This window comes from Zootoca vivipara, chromosome 6 (genome assembly GCF_963506605.1).
Source record: "Zootoca vivipara chromosome 6, rZooViv1.1, whole genome shotgun sequence".
NCBI classification, from domain to species: domain Eukaryota; kingdom Metazoa; phylum Chordata; class Lepidosauria; order Squamata; family Lacertidae; genus Zootoca; species Zootoca vivipara.
The window spans coordinates 46956245-46982372 of NC_083281.1; the positions used below are offsets into that span (position 1 = coordinate 46956245).

The 26128-nt window shown below is 44.1% G+C and overlaps 2 protein-coding genes across 17 annotated transcripts in view; one reads left to right on the forward strand and one right to left on the reverse strand.

Annotated features, from left to right (window-relative positions):
• Positions 1-13342, forward strand: part of KATNB1 (katanin regulatory subunit B1) — a 28969-nt gene extending 15627 nt beyond the window's left edge. For all 3 annotated transcript variants that reach the window (XM_035118672.2, XM_035118671.2, XM_035118675.2), the window contains exons 16-20: positions 1745-1894; positions 2994-3070; positions 3579-3653; positions 4670-4786; positions 5817-13342. In XM_035118672.2, coding sequence (XP_034974563.1) covers positions 1745-1894; positions 2994-3070; positions 3579-3653; positions 4670-4786; positions 5817-5949 — 552 coding nt within the window. In that variant the 3' untranslated portion in view covers positions 5950-13342. The remainder of the gene's footprint in view (positions 1-1744; positions 1895-2993; positions 3071-3578; positions 3654-4669; positions 4787-5816) is intronic.
• The window catches only part of KIFC3 (kinesin family member C3), a 42001-nt gene continuing 23776 nt past the window's right edge, over positions 7904-26128 (reverse strand). For 11 of the 14 annotated variants that reach the window (XM_035118667.2, XM_035118666.2, XM_035118665.2 and 8 more), the window contains 14 exons: positions 25836-25901; positions 19318-19461; positions 18971-19210; positions 18171-18344; positions 17184-17331; positions 16844-16974; positions 16516-16627; positions 15929-16110; positions 15523-15627; positions 14383-14513; positions 13498-13621; positions 12868-12997; positions 12106-12335; positions 11099-11368 (listed from right to left, as the gene is read on the reverse strand). In XM_035118667.2, the coding sequence (XP_034974558.2) occupies positions 11099-11368; positions 12106-12335; positions 12868-12997; positions 13498-13621; positions 14383-14513; positions 15523-15627; positions 15929-16110; positions 16516-16627; positions 16844-16974; positions 17184-17331; positions 18171-18344; positions 18971-19210; positions 19318-19461; positions 25836-25901 (2187 nt within the window). Of the gene's footprint in view, positions 8362-9134; positions 9168-10145; positions 10246-11098; positions 11369-12105; positions 12336-12867; positions 12998-13497; positions 13622-14382; positions 14514-15522; positions 15628-15928; positions 16111-16515; positions 16628-16843; positions 16975-17183; positions 17332-18170; positions 18345-18970; positions 19211-19317; positions 19462-25835; positions 25902-26128 lie in introns of those variants that run through there. The other 3 variants (XM_035118659.2, XM_060275906.1, XM_060275907.1) reach the window with 2 other exon arrangements.

Below are 26128 nucleotides of genomic sequence, written 5' to 3' on the forward strand. Positions count from 1 at the left end.
CTGTCACCTGGGCAGGGAGGAAAGTCTAGTGATTTGCCTGTCCTGCTCACCCTGCTCTTTGGCTGCTTCAGAAATAGTGTGTATTTTTGGCTTTTAAAAGAAACAACAAGCCTCACAGTCTCTGAAGGAAGCTGTACATTACTGAAGAAAGACCTAGGCTAGATCTAGGCACATCAAAGGAGCGATTCAGTTAAACGCGTTGTAAACTTCATACAGTACAAGGAAATCTCATTGGTGAAAGACGGGACTCCACAGTGCCATCTGGTGTTACAGTATTATAATGCATATAAAGCGCTTTATCTTTATGAATATAGCTGAGTCCCTAGTCTTAGGGAGATGCAAGAATGGTGGAAATTGGAGGGCTCTGCAAAGGAGAGGAAAGAGACACTGTCAGGATACTTCTGGACAAGCTCCACAGAGCAGTGATTTGTGTAAAGAATACATGACACACAGGTCCAGTGTTTCTTTGTGACCTTTGCAGAGGCAGACTTTTGAATCCGTTGAATAGCTTCAGGAAAAAGAAATTTAGTCCTCCTAGCTTTGTCATGCCAAGCTAAGCAGGTTGCATTCTCTTGGAGAGTAGTACCTGGGATCAGAGAATCACAAGGGTCGTCTGCCACAATAATTTGAGCTGGGAAGGGGGAGAAATTGGCACTTTGTGTTGTAAAGTGCTGCAGTCATAAAGGCCCTCAGGGAAAATGTCAAGTCTTGCTTGCTGTGAGAATCTGAAATGCGCTCCACCAGTATGCAGTTGAGGAAGCAACCTGTTTTCATAATCCAGATGCCCCCAAACATGAAAATGATTTGCTGCCTTGTTTTTAATTTATTTCACATCATTTATATACTGCTTGATTGTAATAAAATCTCAAAGTGGTTTACAAAAATAATAAAACAATCAGATTGCCATTTAAAAACCCAATTAAATCAGGTATTTAAAATATTCAAAAATTAAAATCAACAAGATAAAACCAGATTAAAACACATGATAGCTTCTACCTGCTTGGAAAGGCTTATCTAAGCAAAAATGTTTTTAGCAGGTGTCAAAAAGGGGACAGTGAAGGTGCCTGCTTTATGTCAATAGGCAGGGAGTTCCAAAGTGTGGGTGCTGCTGCACTAAAGTAGCAATTTTGTATTGTGGCCCCTGTAACAGTGCCAGTTCCACAGATCAAAGTGTTCAAAAGGTCATAGATGGGGTAAGGCAATCCCGCAGGTAAACTGGTCCACAAAAGAAGGGATAATGTGTAGATGAAAGGACATAAGAAACTTGCCTTTAGCAAGAGCATGGATGGTGCAGATCCCCTCCCTGGCTAGACACTTTAGATATTTCTCAGCTAGGGTAAAAATAATTTAATTGTATGGCTAGTGATTTGGTTGAGTAATAAATAGTATGACTGAATCAAGACAAAAAGCAGAGCAGCAAGCATTTGATGCTAAATACCAGCCAGCCATTCTGGGCAAATCAAAGGCAAATCAAAGGCAATATTGTCAAGGAGACAGTAGAAAAGGATTCACAGCCCAGCACCCCCATCTTTCCAATTGTAGTGATAGACCTAGTATGTTCCATTCTTTTAACAGTAATGTTTCTGCCTCTAGTTGTGTTAAGTAAAACTGTAATAAACTATACAAAAAGGTACTGTTAAGTAAAGTTTGTACTGTTGTAATTTGTTTATTTGTAATTTGTAATGTGTAATACATTACAAATTAGACACCAGTGCCCAGTTCCCTTTCATTTCTGTCCTTGCAGGCTGTGAACAACCAAAACCTGACGGAGATTGTGGATGAAGAGGCCATGTCCCAAATCCGGAAGGGACATGAGACCATGTGCGTGGTGCTTACCAGCCGCCACAAGAACCTGGACACCGTGAGGGCCGTGTGGAGCACTGGAGACATCAAGGCAAGTGGCCTTTTTGTTGCCTTTGTTAAGCAGCACAGCACCAGGGACTGGGCCAGGGGCTTTGGGCTTAGCAGGTCCAGATCTCAAACCACTGTCAGCTTGGATACAAAAAGCTTGAAGTTTCGTTGTTATCAGTTGACCAAGAGAGATGCAGATGATGAATGAGCATTTTTTGCTCCAGCTGGGGAGAGGGGCTGCTTTGGGAGCAGGCCCTGTGCCTTTTAAGAGGCTCCTGTTCTTCTTGCTGACCTTGGGCAGCCAACACATCCCTTTCTTCTGGCCAAAATATTTGAAATTCAGAGTGGGGGTGGGGAATCTGCAGTAGGAATACATTCCACAAGTTGGTTATTATGGTGTAATCAGCAGCACCTCACCTTCCCATGCTGGAAGGAGAGAGCCTCCACACAGTCTTGTTCTACCTGACAAGGAGGTAGCCCAGAACCATTTTAAGCAGTGGGGTGGGTGGCAGGACTATGACCTGCAAGGAGATCCCGTAACTCAAGATGTGACACAGACTCAGAATAGGCATTCACGTTCTCTCTTGATGCCATTCCTACTAGAGGAGGCTACCTGCTTACTTTCCACTCAGAAGGAGCATTTCCATGGTCACATTATCCCTGTCACTTGCATGAGCCTTGAAGTAACATAAAGAATTGTGCTAATTTTTGGTGGACCTTTAGGGGATGCTCCATCTCAAGAGGTCTGCTGGCTGCCCCCTGGGGCGCCTTGGTATGTTCTGGCAACTTCTCAGCCAGTGCTCGTCTTAGTCTGGAGATGAGCTTCGGGGTGGGAAATAGCTCTTACAGCTTCTGAGGCAGGATCTTCCCTGGGTTGAATTCTTCCTAAGAGAGCATCATCATGGCAGGTGACCCGGTTCCTATTTGCTTGACAAATTATAGCCTGCTGTGTATAAAGAGACTTTTCCCCTGTTGGAAGGGCTGAAACCTGCATGGCTGATCCCCTCTGGCAAAGGCTGTGTATAGATGTAGCTGAAAGCCTTGGAAGACGTTCTGCTTTACCGCCACTTGGCTTGCCTTCATGATGTCTATCTCTAGGAGACTCGCCCTGATCCTGATTCACCTCTCTTGCCTTTTCTCAGACATCTGTGGACTCTGCAGTGGCCATCAACGACCTCTCCGTTATGGTGGACCTTCTGAACATCGTCAACCAGAAGGCGTGAGTTCCAGTTTGCTTTCCTGCCTCAAGGGAATGCTTTCCGCCATGTGGGTCAGGATCCTCTTCCCTTCTTGGGTAACTTACAAGTGCCTCTTCACCTCTTGGAGTGGAGGTTGTGGCCAACAGTTACCCACAGGATCCCAGGCCTTATTTCTTAAAACCCCAATGTCCTGCCCCATGAAAACTTGTGTGGGACTTGGTGGTGCCATCTGATGCTTACACACAGACACAGCACCTGCTAGCCCTGTGCTGAGCTTGGAGCCATGGCATGACTCAGATCCCTCATGAGGACTCCCTGGGCCGAGAGTCACCCACTGTCTCATCCTTTGGCTCCTTTCTGCCTTGGGGTGAGCAAATGAAGCTTCTTGGTCCTGAATGAGGTCCATTTAGCCCAAGACCAGCAGCTGCTCTATGGCTAAGGTCTCTGGAGTGTTCTGCAGGTCAGAGGGGTTTGCTGTTGCAGGGCAGGGGTTGGAGTATCTCTCTGGAGCCTGCATTCTCTTTCCAGGTCTCTTTGGAAGCTGGATCTGTGCACAGTCATCTTGCCTCAGATAGAGAAACTTCTGCAAAGCAAATATGAAAGGTGAGTCTTCTGACAAATGTACGTCCTTGAGTAAGAAGAGTGCCTGATCAGTCAAGTGCTTTATTGGCTAGCTGTAGCCAGCAGCTTTTGAGAGTTTTGTCAACCTGCATTTGATGATGGTCCTGATGAAGTGGCAGTAGCTGCTGCACACCTGTGTGTGTTAATGTCTTGTGCATTTTTCTTATTCTCGGAGGGAGTGGGGTTGTGACTTGCCCAAGCAGAGAGCAGGCCTGGAGGTGGGCCAGCAGGGAAGGAGGCCAGCCAGCTTTGGGCTTATCACAACTTCACTTTGCAGGTGCTGAACAGAAGGGGACCATTGCCCACTTTGCTGTTGCCATGGTCCCAGTGCACTTCTATATTGGGCAGGGTTCCCCCTCTGCCCAATTTTGGTGTTATGTTTGAAGCATTAAATCATGAGGGAATGTCATCAGCAGAAATAAGCACTGAGAAGGGCCCATCCCAAAGCAGGCTGCCCCACCATCCAACAAGAGAAGTTTGCAGTTCAAGCAGGAGTTTCCTAAGAATGTTGAGTTTTTTCCTCCTTTGCTTTACTAACCACCAAGCTGTGGTTTTCAGGGAGTGATTCCTCTGCCCCAATATTAAAACCACTTCAAAACCTGAGTAGTTGCAGCATCTATGTGTACACTTTGTGTTGACGCTTATATACAATTATGTCACCCCCTCCAGGAGTGCATGTAAACACATAAATTCTGCCCTGTTTTTTTTAAAAGTGCTTCAGAAATCCCTGCAGCAGTGTGGCTGCATTTTGAAGAAGGAACTGGGTGAGGAGCAGTTCATGTGATTATCAATCGCTTTTAACAGCAGCCTGCTGGGCAGATGCAGGGTGCCCAGCAGAAAAGCCTTCCTGCATCCATATTTACAACAAAAGAAACTGGAAGGACAGTTGATTTTGCTGTGGCCTCTGCCCTTCCTCCCTCACCTGCTTCTCCTCTTGCATTTTAGGTTTAGTTGTGAAAACGTTTGTCCTATTCTGATTCTCCTTGTTCTCTTGTCAGTTACGTCCAGACAGGCTGCACTTCTCTGAAGTTGATCCTGCAGAGGTTTCTGCCCCTGATCACAGACATCCTTGCTGCACCGCCATCCGTGGGGGTGGACATCAGCAGAGAAGAGAGGTAGGGTGGCATCACTGTTGCTTCCATTTCTATGTTGCAAATCCTATCAGAACCTTCCCCCGTACCAATTTAGCCTCCTTGCACACCTGAATCCCACAGCTAGCTCAACCAAACTTGCCCCACAAAATCTTGAACAGTTCCAGTCTGTTGCTTTTAGGCTAGAAATATCTGGGCTCCCTCCCACACAACTGCCTCTATCTACTGGGTGGGGGCAGAAGGGAAAAATCTCATTTGGCTTCTGCCAGTAAAGCCTGTATGCGTTGCTGCTGTGTGATCCCAAATGGCAAAAAAGACAATCACGGAAATGTATAATTAGCACAAAAACAAAACTATGCCGTGATAAATCCCTGAAACGAGATATTGATAAGGTGAATAATACTAAAACTCAACTAATTATTACTCAAAGAAACATAATAGGATTAAATTTCCCAAAAGAAACTAGGATATAGAAAAGACATGAATATCTCAAAGTAACCTCTAAATAAAGTAAACCTTGATGAGGTGCTGGCCAAGTGACTCGTTTCACTGAAAAATCTCTATCTGTTTCCTCAGAAGGAAAATGTTAAGGGGCTGAGGTTTCCTTATAATCAAAACTAAACAGGAGCTGTAAGCTCTGAAAAGAATTGAAAATTACATAGCAGTCAGGGATAAACTTCCCCAAGGTAAGACTATAGTTGTTTAAACTAAAGGTTAGCTAGCCTATGGGACAATTCAACTAATGAATATCATTGCGTTTAGAAAAGATTAAGTAAAGGGCTGTAAAAACTCTCCTAGTTGTGATGGTGTGACGCCACTGTTCAGACTGCTCGTGCCTTCTCTGTTTTCCAAGAATCTTTTTGTTTGTTTATCTACCATACTCTTTACTTTTGTTTAGCTGCTGCTGCTGCTTCAAGGGCATGTTCAGAATTTAACAGTTCAGTATTTTTCTTGTTGTGAAATGCAGAAGAGCAGGGCATCTAAATAATATTAATAAAATACTGATGGATGTTGTTCAGTCATGGTATCCCCTCCCTCCCTCTTCCATTGACAGGCTTCACAAATGCCGCCTGTGCTACAAGCAGCTGAAAAACATCAGCAACATCATCAAGAACAAATCTGGACTCAGTGGCCGCCACGGCAGTGCCTTCCGTGAGCTGCACCTCCTGATGGCTGTCCTTGAGTGATGCAGTGGTGCCCTTCATCCATCCACACATACCGCCCGAGGCTCGTCTTCCCTCCATGGCCTCTCACTCCAGCCACGTTGGGTAGTTTTGTTTGGTGTCCATCTCTCCACAGTCCTCCAGGAGGTAAGGGAGGGGGGCTGATGGGTTGGGTGCTCCATGTTCAGTGCCTTACAGGCTACATTGCAAACCAGACTGTCCTGCTGTGGCACAGCCCCCCGCCTTTCTGTGTACATAGCTGCCTTGGGCAGGGGCGGGGGGCAGCAAATGGGAATGCTGTGTTAGAATCCAACCATGGACCGCATCTCTAGACCCTGGCAACCAGCAGTGTTTGGGACCAACTTTCCAGTCTCACTGTGGTGGGGCTTGAGGCAGGAGTGGGTGGGGCTGGACCACTTGCGTGTGCAACTTAGTCTCTTGGGCTGGAGAGTTGAGCCCCCCCACTGCTGCCCCCTCTTGTTTTGTTCCATGGCGGAAAGGCTCGATACTGAGGAATGGCCTGCTCTTTCCCCTTCATCTCTTGTTAATACGCTGCAGTCTGCTATTCATAAACTGATAAGTTATGATTAATTTCATTAAAACGTTTGTAACTTTATTTTGAAAAACGGTAGTTTTGTGTCTTTCCCCTTCCATGGCTCATAATTTTGTTAAGGTTACAGATTCATATTCTAACTCCCACAAAATGAAAGTCTTAAAATGCTTTACTTTATATATTATGCCCTTTTGTTCTTTAAAATGAAAGTGACCTTTGGCCCCTAAAGTAACCTAGGAAAAAGCAGAGAGGAAGGGGGGTAGCTCCAGCTCTGTTCACCCCAGCAGCCCACAGACATACCCAGAGGTTTTTCTCCTGGTTTGTGGAGCCAAGTACAGTGGGGGTGAATGCCCTCTGGTGTTGGATGTCCGCTAATGACCAAGTTAACTCCAATTTGTAAACTAAATCCACCCCAGAGGGAAATTTCAGGCACTTGTGTCAAAAGGAAAATGTTATAGCTGTTTATGATAGCAAATGGGAGGAAACAGCTTTGTTAAAAATGATCTGAATCTGAATTAAGTTGCAGCAGATTGACTCAGAACAGATTGGGCTGATGAGCAAAGCAACAGATACATATCCAAATTGAATCTTTTGGCTCATGAACACCCTTAGTAAATGCCAGTTTACAATTTGCCATTTTAGTCTGATCTCCTTGAACGCTACTTCATTTGTGTGTTTCGTCTTTTTAATTTTATACGCCTGATGGCATGACTGCATTTCATTTAATTTTATAAAGTGCTTGGCACTAGCACTGTATTGAATTGTTGAGTGCTGTGAGCTTACGTTTGAAGAAAGTTTATTATTTGAAAGTGAGAAAACTAGGGATACTCAAGGATTCTGATGTATATATTCCAGAGTGAATTCATCTAGTACACATCATGGGTGGAATCCATGGAGGTCCAAGGTGTTCCCCCCCCCCTTTTTTAAGAAAGGCAGACCATAGATCACCTCATAACACTTAAATTTGCAGAGAAATGCATACTTTGGACTTCAAAAAACAAAACAAAACACAATGAGAGAAAACAGAAGGAACACAGGCAAAAGTGATGAGGACTTAAAATAAACAGATATATCCTTAAATACAATAATAAAAACAAATAGGAGCAAATAAGTAATTCTGTATGTTACAGGGACAATGATCCCTTCTGCAGAGTTCATTAGAGGATTTCTAATCACCTGGAGTATGGGGGAGGAAAGATGAAATTCAGAGGAAATGCCTTTAGTCCCTGTCAATACATGGCTTTCTCATAGCTGCTCTGGCCTAGCCAACTACTCAATGTGTGAAGTGAGTACTAGTGTTGCAGGTTAAGCTCTGCCCTAGTCCAGCTGAATTTTGCTTCCACTATTGCTTTCCTGTTACAAGGAAGACTGCTGAGTTGTTTGTTTTATAAAAAGTAGAAACACATGGTGCTTGGAAGCCACATCTTGGTGCAAAGAGTTTATTAAATTAAAAAATCAATGCAGAGGGCCAAAAGGATGGGAATGGGTCTAGGACCTCCATTCTCCCTTTAAAAACATAGTAAAATTCACCTCATGTCAAATAGGCAGATGAATTGTCTCCTGAAGTCCAGTTGCATCCAAGCCCAAGTCCATCCATTGCCAGCAACGGATGAGGTACAACAGGGGGCTGGCATGTCACCTTCTCTCAGGATGGCAGTGTGTCTGATGGAGAGACCCTTCGCAATTCAAGGGCTGGCAGATGGCACCACCCTTTTTGCTGTGGCTTCTCTTTCTTTGTGTCTCCTAAATCAGTGTCCATTAGCCTCTGAGGTGGGCAGGAAATGAGTAGTCTCTTTAAAAAGTATTCATGGTTTCTGAAACTCCTTTTAAAAAAGCATGTTCCTCAAATCAGCTGCATCACACAGGGATTGGCCTCAGTTTCCCTAAAAAACAAACACCACAAGGGAAAAGATTAGGGCACTTTGCTTTCTATTCCTGCATCCACAGTGAGTGCCAACATCTCTCTGCTACATGCATAACAGGTCACCCATGAGTGGCAGCTGGCCAAGCTCCAGCCAAAACCTCTGTGCATAATGTCATGCTAATTAAGTTTAAACTAATATAATGCTGTTTGAAAATCTATACATTAAAAAATCCAAAACTAAAAGAATTTACAAATTGTGTTCTATAATCTAATGGCAAATGATCCTTCAAGTTATGGTTACTGCATTGGTGATTCTTGCACAGGAAAAGTTTCAGAATATGGAGCACTTTCTTAAAGCAACAGAAAGGAGAAGCTGGTCAGGGGTAGGGCAGAAAGCCATCTCTGTTGACAGATTTGGAGATCTGATTTGAGATGTGAAGCAGAAAAGGAATCTATGAAGGAGCAGGCAGTTATGCAGGCACTTTAAGTACAGTATACGATTAGATCAAAGAAGAGTTATCATACAATGCCCACAGGCTCCATCCCTTGAATGCACCTCCATGGTTACAAGCAATCAAACCATGCTTTAAGAAGTAAAAGATGGAAACTTAAGTTCTCAAGGTTCAGCGCCACTTTCCAGATTCTGCAGATGTGAAAATGCCATTAACTACAAGCCCTGACCCCAAGAAAACAGGAGATGTTGTGCCCATTCCCTGCCTCCCTGGCCAAAGCAGAGCCCTTCACCTTGCTAAGCAGCTTAATCTCCAGCACCCAGCACCTGTCCACACTCACCTGGAGGCAGACAGAGCTTCTCTTAATTCCAGGCTGAAATCAAATGGGACAACAGGTTTGTTTTGCATCCCCACACTTATAAATTAAGAGAAAAGCAGCCGGGTGTGTACTGCATTAATGAACAATTAGCTTCTTGGTGCTGGGTGACACCATCATGTCTTGATGAGTTTACTCACAGCATCTGGCTGTCCACCATGGCTGCTGGAACCTTTGATTTGATCCAACAAGAGCAATTCTAATCCTTGAACTTTCTAGAAAAGTTTGTGAACATGGAGTGTGCCTGACAAATGATGGATTTGAGGTTGGAGGCAAAAGTACTATCTCTGTTCTAATTGTAAATGAGGATAGCTGATCTCAAAGCAAAGGTGCATGGAGATGAATGTTGTCTAGAGGGCTCCCTACACTGTGTTTCTTCTGGAATACACGACGTTCTATGCACCCATCCCTCCCCTCCCATTGTGACCTGATTTGCACTGGGAAGAGCAGAAAGCCACTACTCATGAACATGAGCAGCCAGAAGATTTTCTAAGCACCCGGCATCCATCCTGGCCAAATCAATCCCACTCTCTACTGCCACCCCTACCTACAGTATATACCGAATGGAGGGGTGGCTGGACCAGGAAGGTTGTCTGATCTGCTTCCTTGAGGGACGTCTCAATGCCTATTTGTGTGTCTGACATCATATGGTAGATGAGACGTCAGCCTCCTGTCTACTGCACCCTTCCTGATACCTCTATCATGCTTCTCCTTCCTTCCTCCTACCCTTGGATGATTACACAGCAGCAGTGAGGAGAGGGCTTGCTCTGCTGCAGGCCTCATCTTCAAAATAGTTTTGAAATAGTTAGGCAAATGCACACGCAGAGACACTCTGAGTGACCAGAGGCCCCAGTTGTGGAATTCGGCTCAACTCTACATGAAAACCCAGAGAGCATCACTGTGTCTCAGAATCTCTGGGAGAGCCAGAGTGCCCTGAGGTGCAAAAGGAAGAGCCAGCTTCTATGCAAGTCTTACCTGACGTCTGGAGTCTTGCCCGGAGTGAACTCGCTCGCCGAGTCCGAGGAGAAGACTGACTTCGGATGCAGGGCTGTGCTGTGACTGATGATGAGTCTGCCTAGAAGAAGAAGAGCCACAGGAGTTTGCAACATTTTATGTTAACTTTGTGGAGGTTTGTGGTGTGTGGGTGTGTGATTTTAGCACTATGTACAGCAAACATCAAACTTCCAAAATAGAAGTTGTAAAACACCGAAATTGGAATTTCCATAGTAGTAACATACACAATAACTGAATTTGATGTTAAGCCAATATAACCAGGGCCCACCCAATACATTTTGGCACCTGAGGTAGACCCCAAATGGCACCAGGGAAGAAGGGGCAAGGGAAGATCTACGTCAGGAACAAGGGGGTAAGGAAGATCACTGGGATTTGCCCCTGTGGATCCTACTGCCTGATGCGGTTACTTCACCTTGCCTCATGGGTGGGCCAGCCCTCAATATAACATAAAAAGTCGTAAGAGAATACAACAAACTTACCAAACTAAAAGTAAAGGTAAAGGGACCCCTGACCATTAGGTCCAGTCGTGACCGACTCTGGGGTTGCGGCGCTCATCTCGCATTATTGGCCGAGGGAGCCGGCGTACAGCTTCCAGGTCATGTGGCCAGCATGACAAAGCCGCTTCTGGCGAAGCAGAGCAGCACATGGAAACACCGTTTACCTTCCCACTGTAGTGGTACCTATTTATCTACTTGCACTTTGATGTGCTTTCGAACTGCTAGGTTGGCAGGAGCTGGGACCGAGCAACAGGAGCTCACCCCGTCACAGGGATTTGAACCGCCAACCTTCTGATTAGCAAGCCCTAGCTAGGATCTGTGGTTTTGGCTGATTTCCCCTCAGATCTATTTCTTGTTTACCTAAGAAATCAGAAATCTGAAGTGGAAAAGGCCTTGTGGGTTAGTCTTTATACTAGATCACCCAACCACCACCTGTCTGGTGTCCAAATTATACCAAAAGCACTTCCATGTGGGCAAAGTATGAAGCAAGAATAAGCCCAAAGATGCACTCCTGCATAAGAAAGCAGGATGAAACCAATGAGGGCTAGTTACCTCTAAGTGCTCCTGACTTGTCCAGGAGCCCAATTCTGTCCTCCGAGAGCCACAGCCCAGTTCAACAGAGCGAACCCTCTCAGCAAACTTGAGGGAACAGAGTGTCTCACTTGTATTCTTCTCCACAGGAGAGACCTGACCAGGGAGGGAAAAGGTAGCATTCATGATTATCCGCATCTGAAGCTGAAAGAACTGAGGGGGAAGTGTTAAGCTCCTGCTGATGCCTCCCACTTATATATCTGCTGTTTGTCCCCTTTCCCCAAAGGTGCATGAGATGGAAAGCAGGGAGAGAAACAGAGGGAGTCTTGCTGCCCTTTGCAATTTTGGGCTATGCTGGGTTTTTCTTTCTTGCTTAAATAAGGGTGGGGGTGGGGGATGCTCCAGAGCTGGGATTACACAGCCAAGCACATAAAAAACTTTTTTTAAAATATCCAAACAGTGCAGGCAGGGGACTTACACCAGTTGTTACAAGCACAACTGCACATGGCAGTCAAAACAGGAATGGCCTTTTTGCTAAAGTGTTATTCTGGATAATACACTCTGTGTAGATTGCTAACAAGAAAGAATTTTATTTGGGGTGGGGGCTGGAAATAGTTATTTGTTCTATTGTTACTTGATGTATTGCATTTGTCAATCTTTTGCAATAACCGTTACTGACTTTGAAATAACAAGCATATGGACTGCTGAGTATGTTTTTATTATTCTGTATCTAGATATTATTGAAAATAAAAATATAGCAAAAGAAAACACCCAGGAATGGCAAAGTTCTCAAGGAAAATAGGCACATCACACTGCACCAAATACACTGAATATGCAATTATGTGTCACTTGAAAGCCTCCCCCCCCATTATAGCTCTTATGGAAGCACCCACCTGGACCATCATGAGGGTCTTGCTGTCACCACTGAGAGAGTCTTGAAGCAGGTAGGTCAGCTTGGAGTTGCGGAATGGCACATGGCCCTGGCGGGAACGCAGGGCATAGATCACATCTCCTAAAGCTGAGAGCGATTTGTTGATGTACTGGGCCTCACGCAGCCTGCTCCCCTCTGCACCAGACCTCCCCACACGCTCAGATCCTGCCAGATCGACCAAATTCAGCTTCCCTAGGAGGAAAGAAGTCAGGCACACTTGAACTGCAATCCTGAGCATAAGCATACATACTTGCTAATAAATATGTTTAGGACTGAGCTATTAGTATTCAACAAGACTTTGGGTCTCAGCAAACAATAGCCAGAGCCACTGATGATCAAGCACCCTTCTAAGTTCACCAAGAAACCAAAGAGCTTGGCTGTATGTAGAAACTGGTGATCGAGAACCCAAGGGTTCAGCTACTGGTTCGTCCACAATGGTGGCAAACACAATGCAAAGGAACAACCCCTGGCTACCAGGCAAAGTGATGCTCAATAATGTTTCTTACAATTTATTCTGCTCAATTAAACCTGGTGGCTTACTGCATGGACCTCTCCTGGATTTTGTCTCAAGTATCAACTGGCCTGAGCTACATTGTCATTATCATCTACAAAACTCATTGACATTCCTCAGTGATCTGTTTCCTACATGATTCACTTATGACCCAGGTTAGGAGACCATGTTTCCTTCATGGTTGACAACAATTAGGAGGAAATTCCTACCAACCTGTGGTTCGTATCCCTGTACTGTAATCAATTCCCCTCACTGTGATAATCAGGAGGGCATGAGATCGGGAGCTGTGCTCGTTCAAGTAGGTGCTTTCAGTCACTCGGTTGATATGACCAAATTCAAAGACCTAGAATAAGTGCACAGAGAGAGAGAGACTGTCAAGCCACACCTGCCTTCAGCAGCCAGTTCTCACATAGGCCTCCCTCTCTGACCATCATCCCAGGCACTTGGCACCCATTCAGAGGGCAGCAGGTTGCCTGAGCAGCAGAGTGCCTTTGCAGAAATTCCCTGGCACCACATGGTCAGTGGAAGTCCTTAAGATTTGCTACACATGAAAACAGCTGAAAACTCAAAGCCCAAGAAACAGGAAAAAAGATGCAGGCTGCACAGTAAACTCAGCACAGTGCAACATGCACAATACTGCCCATATCACATTTTTATATAATCATATAAATCAAAGCAATTTCTAGTACTTGTGTCATAAAATACTCATTAAAATTCTTCATTTATTCTTCCTGTAAATCTCATTTACAGAAGTGAGCCTTTCTGAACTTCCCTTGCCTGGACCTAGACTGGGGGGTGGTTGACTTGCTATTCAAAGTGAAGCTTCCTTGCCCGTTTTCTAACCTGGTTGATGTCTTCTACACAGTGCACAGGGAACTCTGTCAGGCCTGGCACATAGAGCTGTCCACTACCATCCGGGCACAGTTTGATATCCAACTTCTCCTGGGGCTCCTTTCCAAGCAGGTCTCTGAGAGAGGCAAGCAAGATCTTTGTAAGGCTATGTGCTCCAAAAGGACACTTTTTCAGCACAGAAAGATGGGTTAGGGATGCAGTAGGTGGGAGACGGTTGCCGAAGAAACAGTAATAAATAGACACCTAATATTTGATTGCTAAAAGAAAACCCCCACATTGGTTTTCTTGCAGCAGGATCAGGTCCCTTGCCCAAAGAGCGGTTTCATCCTCCCCAAGTTACAAATTGCAGGAGGACAGTGTTCTTCAACCTGAGTGTCCAATACCAACACCATTCTAAGTGCTTTGAACAGAGGCAGAGAACAGCTAATAGAGGGAAGAACCATGGAACAAGTATTCCTCAGCCAAAGAAAAAATTTTAGCTGAACAAATTCTAACAAGTCACAATGAACTGCCTTGGCCAAGAGCGCAGCTACCCAAGAGGAACTAAATTCTGAAAACAGGGTTTTCAGAGCTTGCAGAGTTGCCACTGCAAGAGCTAATTCTGTCTCAGGGTTCAGTTCTGAAACTTGCTTCAACACCAGAGCTAGTTTCCAGAGCATCTGAATAGGCATATTAAAGCTGCCTATCGGCACATCCATCAACACCACTGGAGCCAGAAGGTTGGACTTTCATGAAGCATTCCCTTGTTATATGGGGTGGGGCCGCTTCTCCTGCAGAAAGCACAAGCTGTTCTGCCACTGAAATTGTTTTCTGGGACATTCCAAACCCTAGGGTTTTGAATCTAGAGACTAGAGGTCTTTGGCATCCTGCGGTTACCTGAGGGCTTCGTTGTAGATCTCAGCCACACTGACAGTGATCTGGTAGTTCCAGTCGGAAGCTTTTGCCTGCACTTCTGAGAAGAGAAGCTGCAGTGCCCGCTGGTTGATTCCTGGGTTTTCGGGAGTTCCCTGGTGAGGAAAATGGAAGGGAGGACATCATGTTCCTTAACATTACTTAAGAAGAAAGGAACACCAGAAAGTGTGTGTGTGCGCACGCGTGTGAACACACACACACACGCTAATGTCAGGCAATCCAGCACACCATCACTGACTCACTCTGCAGTACAGTCATCAATTTCCCTTCCCTCTATCCATCTCCCTGCCATCCCCAGTAGTGGGGGACACACAGTTTTTCTGTAAAAATGCAAAAATAATAAAACCTTATAAAGGCTAAAAGGTAGTATTTTGAATACCACAACCCCCCCTCAGCAAACATGGAAACACTACACAACACAGTCTGTCCCAAACAGCAGCCAGAAAGCCTAAATAGCAACTGATATTTTCAAAAGAACGAAAGGAAATTGGACCACTCCTACCCCTTGAGGCACAGCAGGTGAGAGCAAAGGATTAACCCTGCTCTTCCAGTGAAGGAGGAATCAAGACTTGTGAGAAGGTTCCCTCCTTTTCCAGTTAACCACAGGTAACCAGATTTATTTACTCCTAGTTTTGACACAGCCTTCCAAAAGAAGAGGTAACCCTTTCCTGTATACTCCACCCCTGTAACGAGTAAGAGCAGGAAGGAGTATTTTCTTTTGTAACCTAAAATTGCACAACGATGCAGCCTGAAAACCTCTGGAAGAGCATTGAGCAGCTGCAGGGCCACATTTTAGGGACTAGCCAAATGAATATCCTATGGGGTAAGACCTCCTAGGGTGGTGTGAATAACTGGGGACGTTCATAAGGGAGAAGGTGCTTCCCAAGTTATGTGGGTCCAAGGATGCCTAGGATGCCTTTAAAAGGTCAGAACCACCATCCTGAACTGAACTTGGAAACACATTCATAGACATGTAAATATGGGCTTTGTATTCAGTCCCCCCCTCCAAACAGGCATTTAGCACTAGCTGAACAACCCCACAACAGGGCTATGGAAACTGCAGAATCAGCAAATCATTTAAAAAGCAACTGAAAAGCAGCTCACCTCCATTGTGTATGTCTTGCCAGCACCTGTCTGGCCATAGGCGAAAATGCAAACATTGTAACCATCAATGCAGGATGTGATCAGGGCTTGAACTTCCCGGAAGACCTTTAAAACAAAGTTTGCGTAAGGCATTGGCAGAGTACTTTACTCTGCTGCCATCAGGCTCATACATATCCATGAAACTACTAAATCCAAACTAAATGAATCACAACCTCTTTACATATAAAGGAGGAAGATGAGATACTACAGCAACAGCAACATGTCTAATTTGCCTGCTGGTAAACACATTCCTACCTAGTTAAGTAACTCAACAAATGAGACGTTTCCCTTCAAGCTACGTTCCTGCTTCTCTCACCCAACAGACATTCTTGCTAACTTAATAGGAGGACACTGTGACTATACTTACATCTTCCTGTGTTGCTTCAGGAGGGAAAACCTTGTCAAGTTCAAATGATACCAGCTTCCCTCTGTGCATCAGATGCAAGATGGCATCATCATCAGGGTCAAATGTCACCGCACTGGCAGCTTCTGGCCCATCGCCATCCTCTTTACATACTGGCCGAACACGGCCAAACACACGGATATTGCCTTAAAGGGAAATTATAGCTTTATAAATCTGAGAACAGCTGGCTTCTAGGCTCCTAGGCCACCCCACAGAGAATCACAGTGGCTGATGGTTATCTCAACCACTAAGCTATATTCCAAAAGAACCATCTTTCCAAATGGCATTTAGGGGCAGGCCAAGGTTCAGAACATTGTTTTTGGTGAAGCAGAATGTGTGCAAATCCACACTGTCTACCAGACAGCCATCAGCAAAACCACCTGAGCCACAATGAACATCCCTTGCATAAGAGATAGGAAGATATTTCCACTGCAAAGGCTCCCCCAACTCTCAAGCTGGGAACACCACCTCAGCTTCCTATCAGATAGCCTCAGCCGTCAAGTGGCATCTATGCCATGCATCAAGGAACCCATACATAGGGACCCACAAACCTTTCAACCGCACAAGTTCATTGTGACATTTCTTCCGGAGCTGCAGTTCTCTGCGGTATTTCCTCAGGAGCTCCTGATTTGTACTGTTCACCTCTTCAATGGCTTGGCCAATCTTTCAAGAGAGGACAAAAGAATTAGGGGGAATATGTCACACTGCGAGGTGGAGAATCTTACTCCTCATCTCATCCAGATCTCCTCATCTCAACTGAGCCACTCATAATTAAAAAGGAACTTTACAAACAACAGGGAAGGTGCAGCACCACACCATTTAGAGGGTGGGAATCAGCCCTGAGATTTGGAAGTGGGACAATCTTGCTGCCGGACTGACCTCAGCCTTGGCACTCTGTAGGGCTTCTTGGAGGAGAACAGGAAATTCTCTGACCTGTCGCTTCAGGCTATTGTAATCATTTGTAAGGGTTCGAAGAGCTGGCTGGAGAGTCAGGAGATTTGTCCTCACTCCTACGGAGATGAATAAATGTTCATTTAGGCAACGCTACAGACTCATACATTTTCCCATTTTCATTTGCAAAAACCATTTCTCCTCCTTAAACAAAACCACCATAAGGCAGACGCTGGCTCAAATGATCTTTGAACTGAAAGGCAGCTGCTTCTTCAAAAGCCAAACCAAGCCCTTGAGAGAAATGTTTGGCCAGCTTGAAGATACTCACCTGCCAGGTTCTCGTGGACAGCTTTCATTTCTACCTGGGCTCGAGCAAATGCTTCTTCAATGGCTCGATTCTTGTCCTCCTCCATATTCTGCATCTCCTCCAGCATCTCCTCGTGGGCCCGCTCCAACTCAGACTCATACAACGTAACCTAGGAAACACAGCAAAGGAACCTGTCAGGGTGAATAGGCCAGGATACCACTTTCCCTCTCCTCTAGAGCAGGCAAATCTCTCCAATCACTTCCTCTCTGTTTCTCATTTTTCCAATCTTATGTTCAGTTACCCACATTTCTACATGGGTTTGCAGTTTAAAAAAATAAAAAAATCTTATGAACAGCATCTTAACCTGAATTTCTTCTTATGACACACATTTTTGTGTGCAATTTCCCCTAATAAAATTATATTTGTATGTTATTTTCACAGTTATATGCATTTGTGTGCAAACATTATCCTAGTACGGTATATGAATTTTTGAACACATTATTTGGCTAGAGAACCGTACTAAAATCTGAGAATTGTGAATTTCAAAGGACAGCTGTTTCAGTTCAAGTATGGTTTCAGAAAGCATGCATGTGGTAGGTTTGCCTTTAAATGGAAACTTAATGGAATTTCTCCCCCATCCCTCCTCTAACATCCATCAAAAAAGTCCCTTCTGCTGCCGACAGGAAGGCATTAAGACCCAGGGACAGGTTGCAAACGATCCTCCCTGGGCACACCAGTGAAGCTTGAGAGAGAGAACTGGAAATAGGGCCCTGGAGCAGCAGGTAGAGAGCCTAGAGAGGAGGAAGAGGATACTGCTGCAGAAGTACAGCAAGAGGGGGACCTAGAAGCTAAAGAATGCATAAGTCTCTTGCAAGGGACCAAAAGCAGAGAAGAAAACACCAACAAATGAAGAAGCATCCTTAGCACTTCCTGTTCTTTCCACCTGCATCATTTTGAACAAGTTGCCTGAGCTCTGTTTCTCTTTTTCCACACTCAGAAAGTGCTCACCTGAGCTTTGAGCTGCACTGCTGCCTTCTGAGAGCTCTGCAGCTGCTGTTCCATCTCTTTCAGCACCTGTCTCTGCATCCCAACTTGGTCTTGCAAGTACTGGTTCCGGGACTGGGCTTCACAGAGGGCCTGCTTGGTCTTTGAGGACTCGACTTCCACGGTCTTGATTACATACTGGGGGAGGAAAAGCAAGAAACACAGCTACAGAAGTGAGACACGGATACTGTTAATTATAGATGAACTTTAGGGTCTTTTCCAACTCTACAACTCCGTATGAAAATAAGAGATACTCTGGATCTCTGACTGAAGCTCTTCTGGGGAATGATGAAATCTTCAAGCAGTTTCACTTTGAGGAAACTCATGGACTAAAGCAGGGGTTCCCAAACTACGGCCCAGGGCCGGATGTGGCCCACGCGAGCCAATTGTGCGGCCCCCGACAACCCCCACCGCCCGCTCTTACTGGCACACCGCGGTGCAGTTGCCCATCTCCGGGTCGGCGCGGTGAAAGAAATAGCTTGTGTGCACGCGCGGGCCGTAGGGCGGGGGGACGCGCTCCCATACGCATGCACACAAGCTATTTCTGGTGCCGCGCTGACCCAGAAGTGCACCGGAAATGATGTCTGTGCCTGCGCAGAAGCCATTTCCGGTGCCGCGCCACACCAGAAAAAGCGAGTGTGTGCGCGTATGGGAACGTGTTCCCCCGGCCCACCACACGATCGGCGCCGGAGGAACCGGCCCGAAGCCGGGTAAGTTTGGGGACCCCTGGACTAAAGCCTTCACAGCAAGCTATTCTGCCTCACCTTAATCTGCTGAGGCTGGGCTTTGAGGCTGGCTATTGTCTCCTGGCTATCCCTCAGTCTGCGGCTGAGCCGTTCCTCCTCCTCTGCCTTCTCTGCTAGGGAGTCTTTCAGCCGGAGCTCCACCTCAGCCAGGCGATTGGTTTTCTGCTCCACTTCTAGGTCCAGCTCTGACAGGCGCCCTTTCACCTCTTCTGCTTCTTGCTTTAGTTGGGCCAGCTTTTCCTGCAACTTCACATTCTCCTGAGTAGTAAACAGGGAGGAATGAATATGCCATATAATGAACATGACTGCAGCTGAGCTGAGCAGCCTGCAGCCCCACCCCAGCAGAAAGAAGCAACTCTTTTTACCTGGCTGTGCTCGCAGTTCACGCATTTCACAGGATGCTTCTTCTTGAGCTCCTGCAGTTGTGCCTCACACATCTTCATCTCTTGTTTCAGACGCACATTTTCTGCAACCAAAAGGTCCCGGTGCTTCTCCAGATCTGTGCCACCCTAAAAAGGACATAGGAGGCAGGCAAGGTGTTAGAAGAACCTATGCAGGCAAGGTGTTAGAGGAACCTATGCACTTACTACTTTACCTACCAAGTCACCTACTGAACCTGAGGGAAATCACAAGAAAAGCTTGAAAGTTTTCCATTGAAAAAATTAACAGTGGAATTTATTTATTTATTTTAAAAAATGTTTCCACCCCCACCAACTCCCAAAGGTATCTTATGTTCAAAAACATGCCGTTTGTTTGAGCAGAACAAACAGGCGATATATATATGAGTGGATCATTCCCCCTCTAATAATTTACCAGCTACAGAAGCACTGTCACCTGTACAGTGGTACCTCGGTTTAAGTACATAATTGGTTCCGAAAGTATGTACTTAACCTGAAGCAAACTTTCCCATTGAAATAATGGAAAGTGGATTAATCCGTTCCAGACGGGTCCACGGAGTACTCAACCTGAAGCGTACTTAACCCGAAGTATGAGTATAATTAACCTGAAGCGTACTTAACCTGAAGCGAACTTTCCCATTGAAAGTAATGGAAAGTTGATTAATCCGTTCCAGACGGGTCTACGGAGTACTTAAACTGAAAGTACTCAAACCGAAGCGTACTTAATTGGTATGACTGTATAAATAAATTCAAAAAAACATTTTCATTGATAAAGTGAGAGAAGGAATGCTTACTATGAGATCTGATTGGATGTGCAGATAACACCCCACATTCACTCTTAGATCTAATTGGTTTAATTATATTTTTGTTGCCTCTTTTTTCTGCTTGGGTGCAGTCAAATTAGTAAGTATCTAGACTATTAGATGCAGGAACACTATCTTTTGAAGACACCAGGAGACTTCTAGAGGGTCCCAGTCAGAGGAAGGAATATGGCTCAGAGACAAAGCACATGCTTTTCTTGCAGAAAGCCATGGCCAGTCTGTGGGGACAGCACTGAGCTAGATCAGCGTTTCTCAACCGCTGTTCCGCGGCACACTAGTGTGCCGCGAGACGCTGGCTGGTGTGCCGTGACGTGCGGTGACGAGAAGGGCGATTTGCATTGTCACGTGCCTGGCGGCCGCCAATAAACAGCACTGACCCGCCGGAAAGCAATATTTCTCCTCCTCTTTCCCAAAGCTCAGTGCAAACGAGCCTGGCGGCCGCCAATACACAACACTAACCCGACGGAAAGCAATATTTGGCAAGTGTTTCTTACAGTCATAATTATAATATAGGGCGGCACAGAGTTAATTTTTTTAACTTTTTAAATGGTGGTGTGCCTCGTGATTTTTTTCACGGAACAAGTGTGCCGTGGCCCAAAAAAGGTTGAGAAACACTGAGCTAGATAAACCAACGGGCTGTTGTGGCATAAGGCATCTCCCTATGTTCCCAGAAAAATGACTCACCGGCTACACTTTGTTTGCAAACTCTCAATAAATTTAGCTGAATTGATCTAGCAGTACTGTCTGTAGGTGAGTTAATTGCCATTTTCCTTCACACCCACCAGTGCTGGTAACACCCTTATAATTTGTGCACTTGGCATTTTGCACTGTGTGGACTGTTGCTTTTGTTATACAATTATTAACATACAGTATCTGTAGTGTACTTATTACATATTATTTCCTGCATGTGTTTTTCTTTTTTCTTTTTTAAGCGTTCCATGGCTTTATTTCGCTTAGTTGCTTACTCTTTTTTTTTTAATATATTTTTTATTAATCTTTTATCAACAAAACATACAAAATACAAAAAACATCAAAATACAAAATACAAAAATACAAAAATCAAACAACATATAACAGAAAAATATATCATTTCTCATCCATTTTAATAAACATTGTCTTCCGGCTTCCCCAATTCCCTACTATCTGATTTTCATTTTTATAAACTTCTATAGCAGTTTCTAAATCATCTTTCTTACCCATCATGTAATCCCTTTAGAAACTTCAAAAGTAATTCATCTTCATATCATCTACCCTAATTTCAAACTTTTAATCTTCTATTATTTCCCTAATGCCTTAACCTCTTTATTTTCCTGGATATTCCAACTCTAGTTATCAAATACATTCCCTATATACATTTTAAATTTCTTCCAGTCTTTAAAAACTTTGTCATTTGTCTGGTCCCGGAGTCTTCCTGTCAATTCTGCCAATTCCATGTAGTCCATCATTTTCATTTGCCATTCCTGCTTCGAAGGCAATTCCTCTTTTTTCCAATATTTTGCTATTAAAATCCTAGCAGCTGTGGTGGCATACATGAACAGATTAACATCGTCCTTGGGAATTTCTTCCCCAATTATTCCAAGCAAAAAGGCTTCCGGTTTTTTCAAAAATGTGTTTTTAAACATCTTTTTCAATTCATTATAAATCATTTCCCAGAAGCCTTTTATCTTAGGGCATGTCCACCACATATGGTAGAATGAGCCAACATCCTGCTTGCATTTCCAACATTTATTGTCGCTTTTGTGGTACATTTTAGCTAACTTGACCGGCGTCAGATACCATCTATACATCATTTTCATCAAATTTTCCTTTAACACCGTACAAGCCGTAAATTTCATACCCTTCTTCCACAGTTTTTCCCACTCCGACATCATCACATTATGACCCAGATCCTTGGCCCATTCAATCATAACTGATTTTGTTTGCTCGTCTTTCAAATGCCATTCTAGCAACAAATTATACATTCTGGACAAATTCTTGTGGTCTGTCTCTAATAACTCCGTCTCTAATTTCGATTTTTCTGATTGGAATCCTAATTTTTTATCTAGCTTGAATACTTCATTTATCTGCATATACTGAAACCAGTCGCTCAACCTATCTTTCAATTGTTCATATGGTCTTATCTTAAAGTGGTTTCCCACTTCCATCAAAATGTCTTTGTATTTTAACCGATTCTCATCCATATTTGTCCTTTTAGGTTTCTTTGCCTCAAGTGGTGAAATCCACCTAGGAGTTTTCCTTTCCAGCAAATCCTTATATCTCATCTTTATACAAGTTCAAATTTTTTGACGTCATATTAACTCCTAGATATTTCACCTTTTTTACACACTTCAATCCTGTGCATTCCTCTATATTCTGTCTCTCTTGTAGTGTCAAATTTTTATCCAATACTTTAGTTTTCCCTTTATTCAGCTTAAAACCCGCCACACTGCCAAATTCTTGAATTATCTGCTGTGCTCTCACTGCACTCTGTTCGGGATTCTGCAAAGTCAATACTAAATCATCTGCAAAGGCCTTTAACTTATATTGTTTCGAACCCACTGTAATCCCTTTGACACCTTCATCGCTCCTTATCATATTCAGCAAAACCTCTAGGACAGAAATAAATAACAGGGGGGAGAGTGGGCACCCTTGTCTTGTTCCTTTCTCAATTCTTATCTCTTCTGATACCACATTATTTACAATAATCTTCGCTCTTTGCTCAGAATAAATACCATTAAGCCCATTAACAAAATTTTTGCCAACCTCCATTTTTTAATAAGGAGATTGGTCTATAATTCTTAACCTGAGTCTTATCCACATCCGGTTTTGGTATCAGAGAGACAAAGGCTTCTTTCCAAGTCTCTGGTGCCCTGCCCCCCCCCCTAAAATCTCATTTGCTACCTCCATTAATGGTTGTATCAACCAGTTTTTTAATGTTTTGTAATATTTGGAGGTAAGTCCGTCCGGTCCTGGGGCTTTGTCGCTTTTCAATTCCTGAATTGCCATTTCAATCTCTTGTCTTGTAATCAGTCCATTCAGTAGGTTCTTTTGTTGTACTGGAATTTTCTGCAGTCCATATTCTTTTATAAATTTCTCTATCCCATCTAAATCTTCTTTTTCCCTTTTATATAGCTGTTTGTAATATTTTGTAAAACATTTCCTTATCTCTGCAGGGTTCTCAATAGATTTTCCTTCATCCATAATCATAATAACTGTATTCTCTTTTTGTCTTCTTTTCAACTGCCAGGCCAACAATTTCCCACATTTATTAGCCGATTCGAAGGATCTTTGCTTCATTCTTCTAATTTTCCATTCTATTTCCTCGTTTATTATTTGGGAATACTGCACCTGCAAAGCTTTTATTTCTTTTTGGACTTCCTGACTTTTCGGATTATCTCTCAATTTTTTTTCTTTTTCTTTCAATTTATCCAAAATGTTTTCCTTCTTTTCATTTCTCTTCTTCTTCCAAATTGTATTCTGTTGGATCAAAAATCCTCTCATTACTGCTTTGCTGGCGTCCCACACCACTGTAATATTCTGCCCTTTATTCAAATTTAATTCGAAATAATCTTTCAACATCTTCTGGGCCTTATTAATTATCTGTTCATTTCTCAATAAAGAGTCATTCATTCTCCATCTAAAAGAGCCCTGCAGATACTGTTTCAGCTCCATCAAAACTGCGTTGTGGTCTGAGTAGGTTCTGGGGCATATCTCGCTTTTTGTCACTTTTGGACATAAGTCCTTGGTAATCCAAATGTAATCCAATCTACTTCCTGACTTTTGCGAGTCCGAGAAAAAGGTGAACTCTTTTTCCAATGGATTTCTTAGCCTCCAAACATCTACTAAGTCCAAACTCTCCACCAGATCGAAAAATGTTTTTGGAAGCTTACCGTCATTAGATATTTTTTGTCTTTGAGTTCTATCCATCATAGTTGATACAGCCCCATTAAAATCTCCCATCATTATAATCTTATAATCCAAATACTCCAACAACGCAGTATGTATATTCTTAAAAAAATCTGATTTAGCTTCATTTGGTGCGTAAATTCCAAGTATCAAACATTTTTCGCCTTGCAAAGATATTTCCACTGCGATATATCTCCCTATTTCATCTTTAAACAGCAATTTAGGATTATATTTTTCCTTTACATAGATGACTACCCCTCTTTTCTTAACTTTATCAGCTGATATAAATTCCTGGCCCAATAACTTGTTTTGTAAGATTTTTCTATGAGTCCTAATAACATGGGTCTCTTGTAAACATCCTGCATGTGTTTTTCAATGCTGGGTGCATTTAGGTTCCTGCTGTTTATGGGCAACTCTTCAGCTCTTTTTTTCCTTCAGAAAAGGAGATACCAGGCAGGGTCTCTAAGCTTACACTTCTCCCACAGGTGTTTCCAAATGGAGTGACCCTGCGCTTCCCCCACCCCCACGCCCAGCATCAAGAAGAAATACTTATCAGGAAGAAATAACTGAATTTGCACAGAAACAAGTCCTATCTTTATGATGGGGAGCATATCACTACTGGGAATAGGTGTCATCTCCTCGGGTGAGATGGACCAATTTACAGCTAAGTCCTCAGCGAGGTTAAGGGAAGGGTTTGTTCAACAACAACAACAACAACAACAAACAAAAAAAATGCGAGGATTATAAACACTAAGGGAAAATCTGCATGATAACAGGATTAACCTTTCCAATGGGAAGGAGGGGGATTTCAGCAAAGTAACTCAAGAGTGGAAGAATCTACAGTAGTTCCTGCCTAAGCCAAATCAACAAGCAAAGTGTGATGAACTCAGCTGTTTACAGGAGCATGTTGAATTTCCACAACCACCAGCAAACAGGCTGCTTGCAATGCTTTTTTGGGGAGACCTCAGGAAAAATGGAGGTCAATGTGGGTCAAATTCACCACATTTAACCTGCAAAACTTGTAACCCTGTGCTATGCCACCTTCAGGCTTTTGCTTCACATATACCGGTAACTGCAAAAGCCTGGTTCCTCATTCAGAACAATTTTAGTCACATACATGAGCACCATGCCCTCATTGGAGTAAAGAAATCCAAAGCTGTATACCAGGGGTCCCCAGACTTACCGTGCGGCGGGCCGGTGCCCGCCGCGCCGCCCGCGCGGTGGGCCGGAGGGCAGGGGAGTGCGCGCGCAGCGGGCCGGAGGGCGGGGGAGTGCGCGCCCGTGCGCACACGCACACGGGCGGAAAAAAAATCGCCGAAAATTGCTTGTGCGCATGCGTATGGGCCTCCCCTGACCCGGAAGTGCACCAGAAATGACCTCTTCCGGGTCAGGAGAGGCCCATACGCATGCGCACAAAGGATTTTCGGCGATTTTTTGCCGATTTTTTAGATCGTCGCTGCGCCGCGCGCCGTGACAGCGGGCGGCGGCAGCGGGCGGCGGGGGTCGTCGCGGGCCGGATTGGAAGGCCGATTGGGCCGCATCCGGCCCGGGGGCCGTAGTTTGGGGACCCCTGCTGTATACACACACACACACACACACACACACACACACACATACGTATTGTTGCCCTAACATGCATTCCTACTCAGAAAGGAGTTCTACAGCAGTTACTTCCTCTGTTTATAGTTTAGCCTACATGTAAATGTTTTCATGAGACATGTATTATGGAAGAAAGTTTTTCAGAGATGTTAGCAGTGCAAAGAAGCTTATGTAGCTCACCAACACGGAATGGAGCCTGTTCATTTCCTGTGCTTGCTCCAGGAGTTGGTCCTTCAGACTTTCTGTCTACCAACACAGAAAGGTAGCTTTAAATACACATCACTTCCACGTTGGAAGGAAAACAGAGATGTACTAGACAATTAAGTTTCTTAAATTTATAAGACTAACCATCAATAAAATTATACAGGTGGCTTATTTAAAATAATAGAATAATTAAGAATAAATCCAATATTTTTCCATAGCAGAAACAGTACAAAACAGTTTGCAGGTTAGCTTTAAACCACACCAAAAGA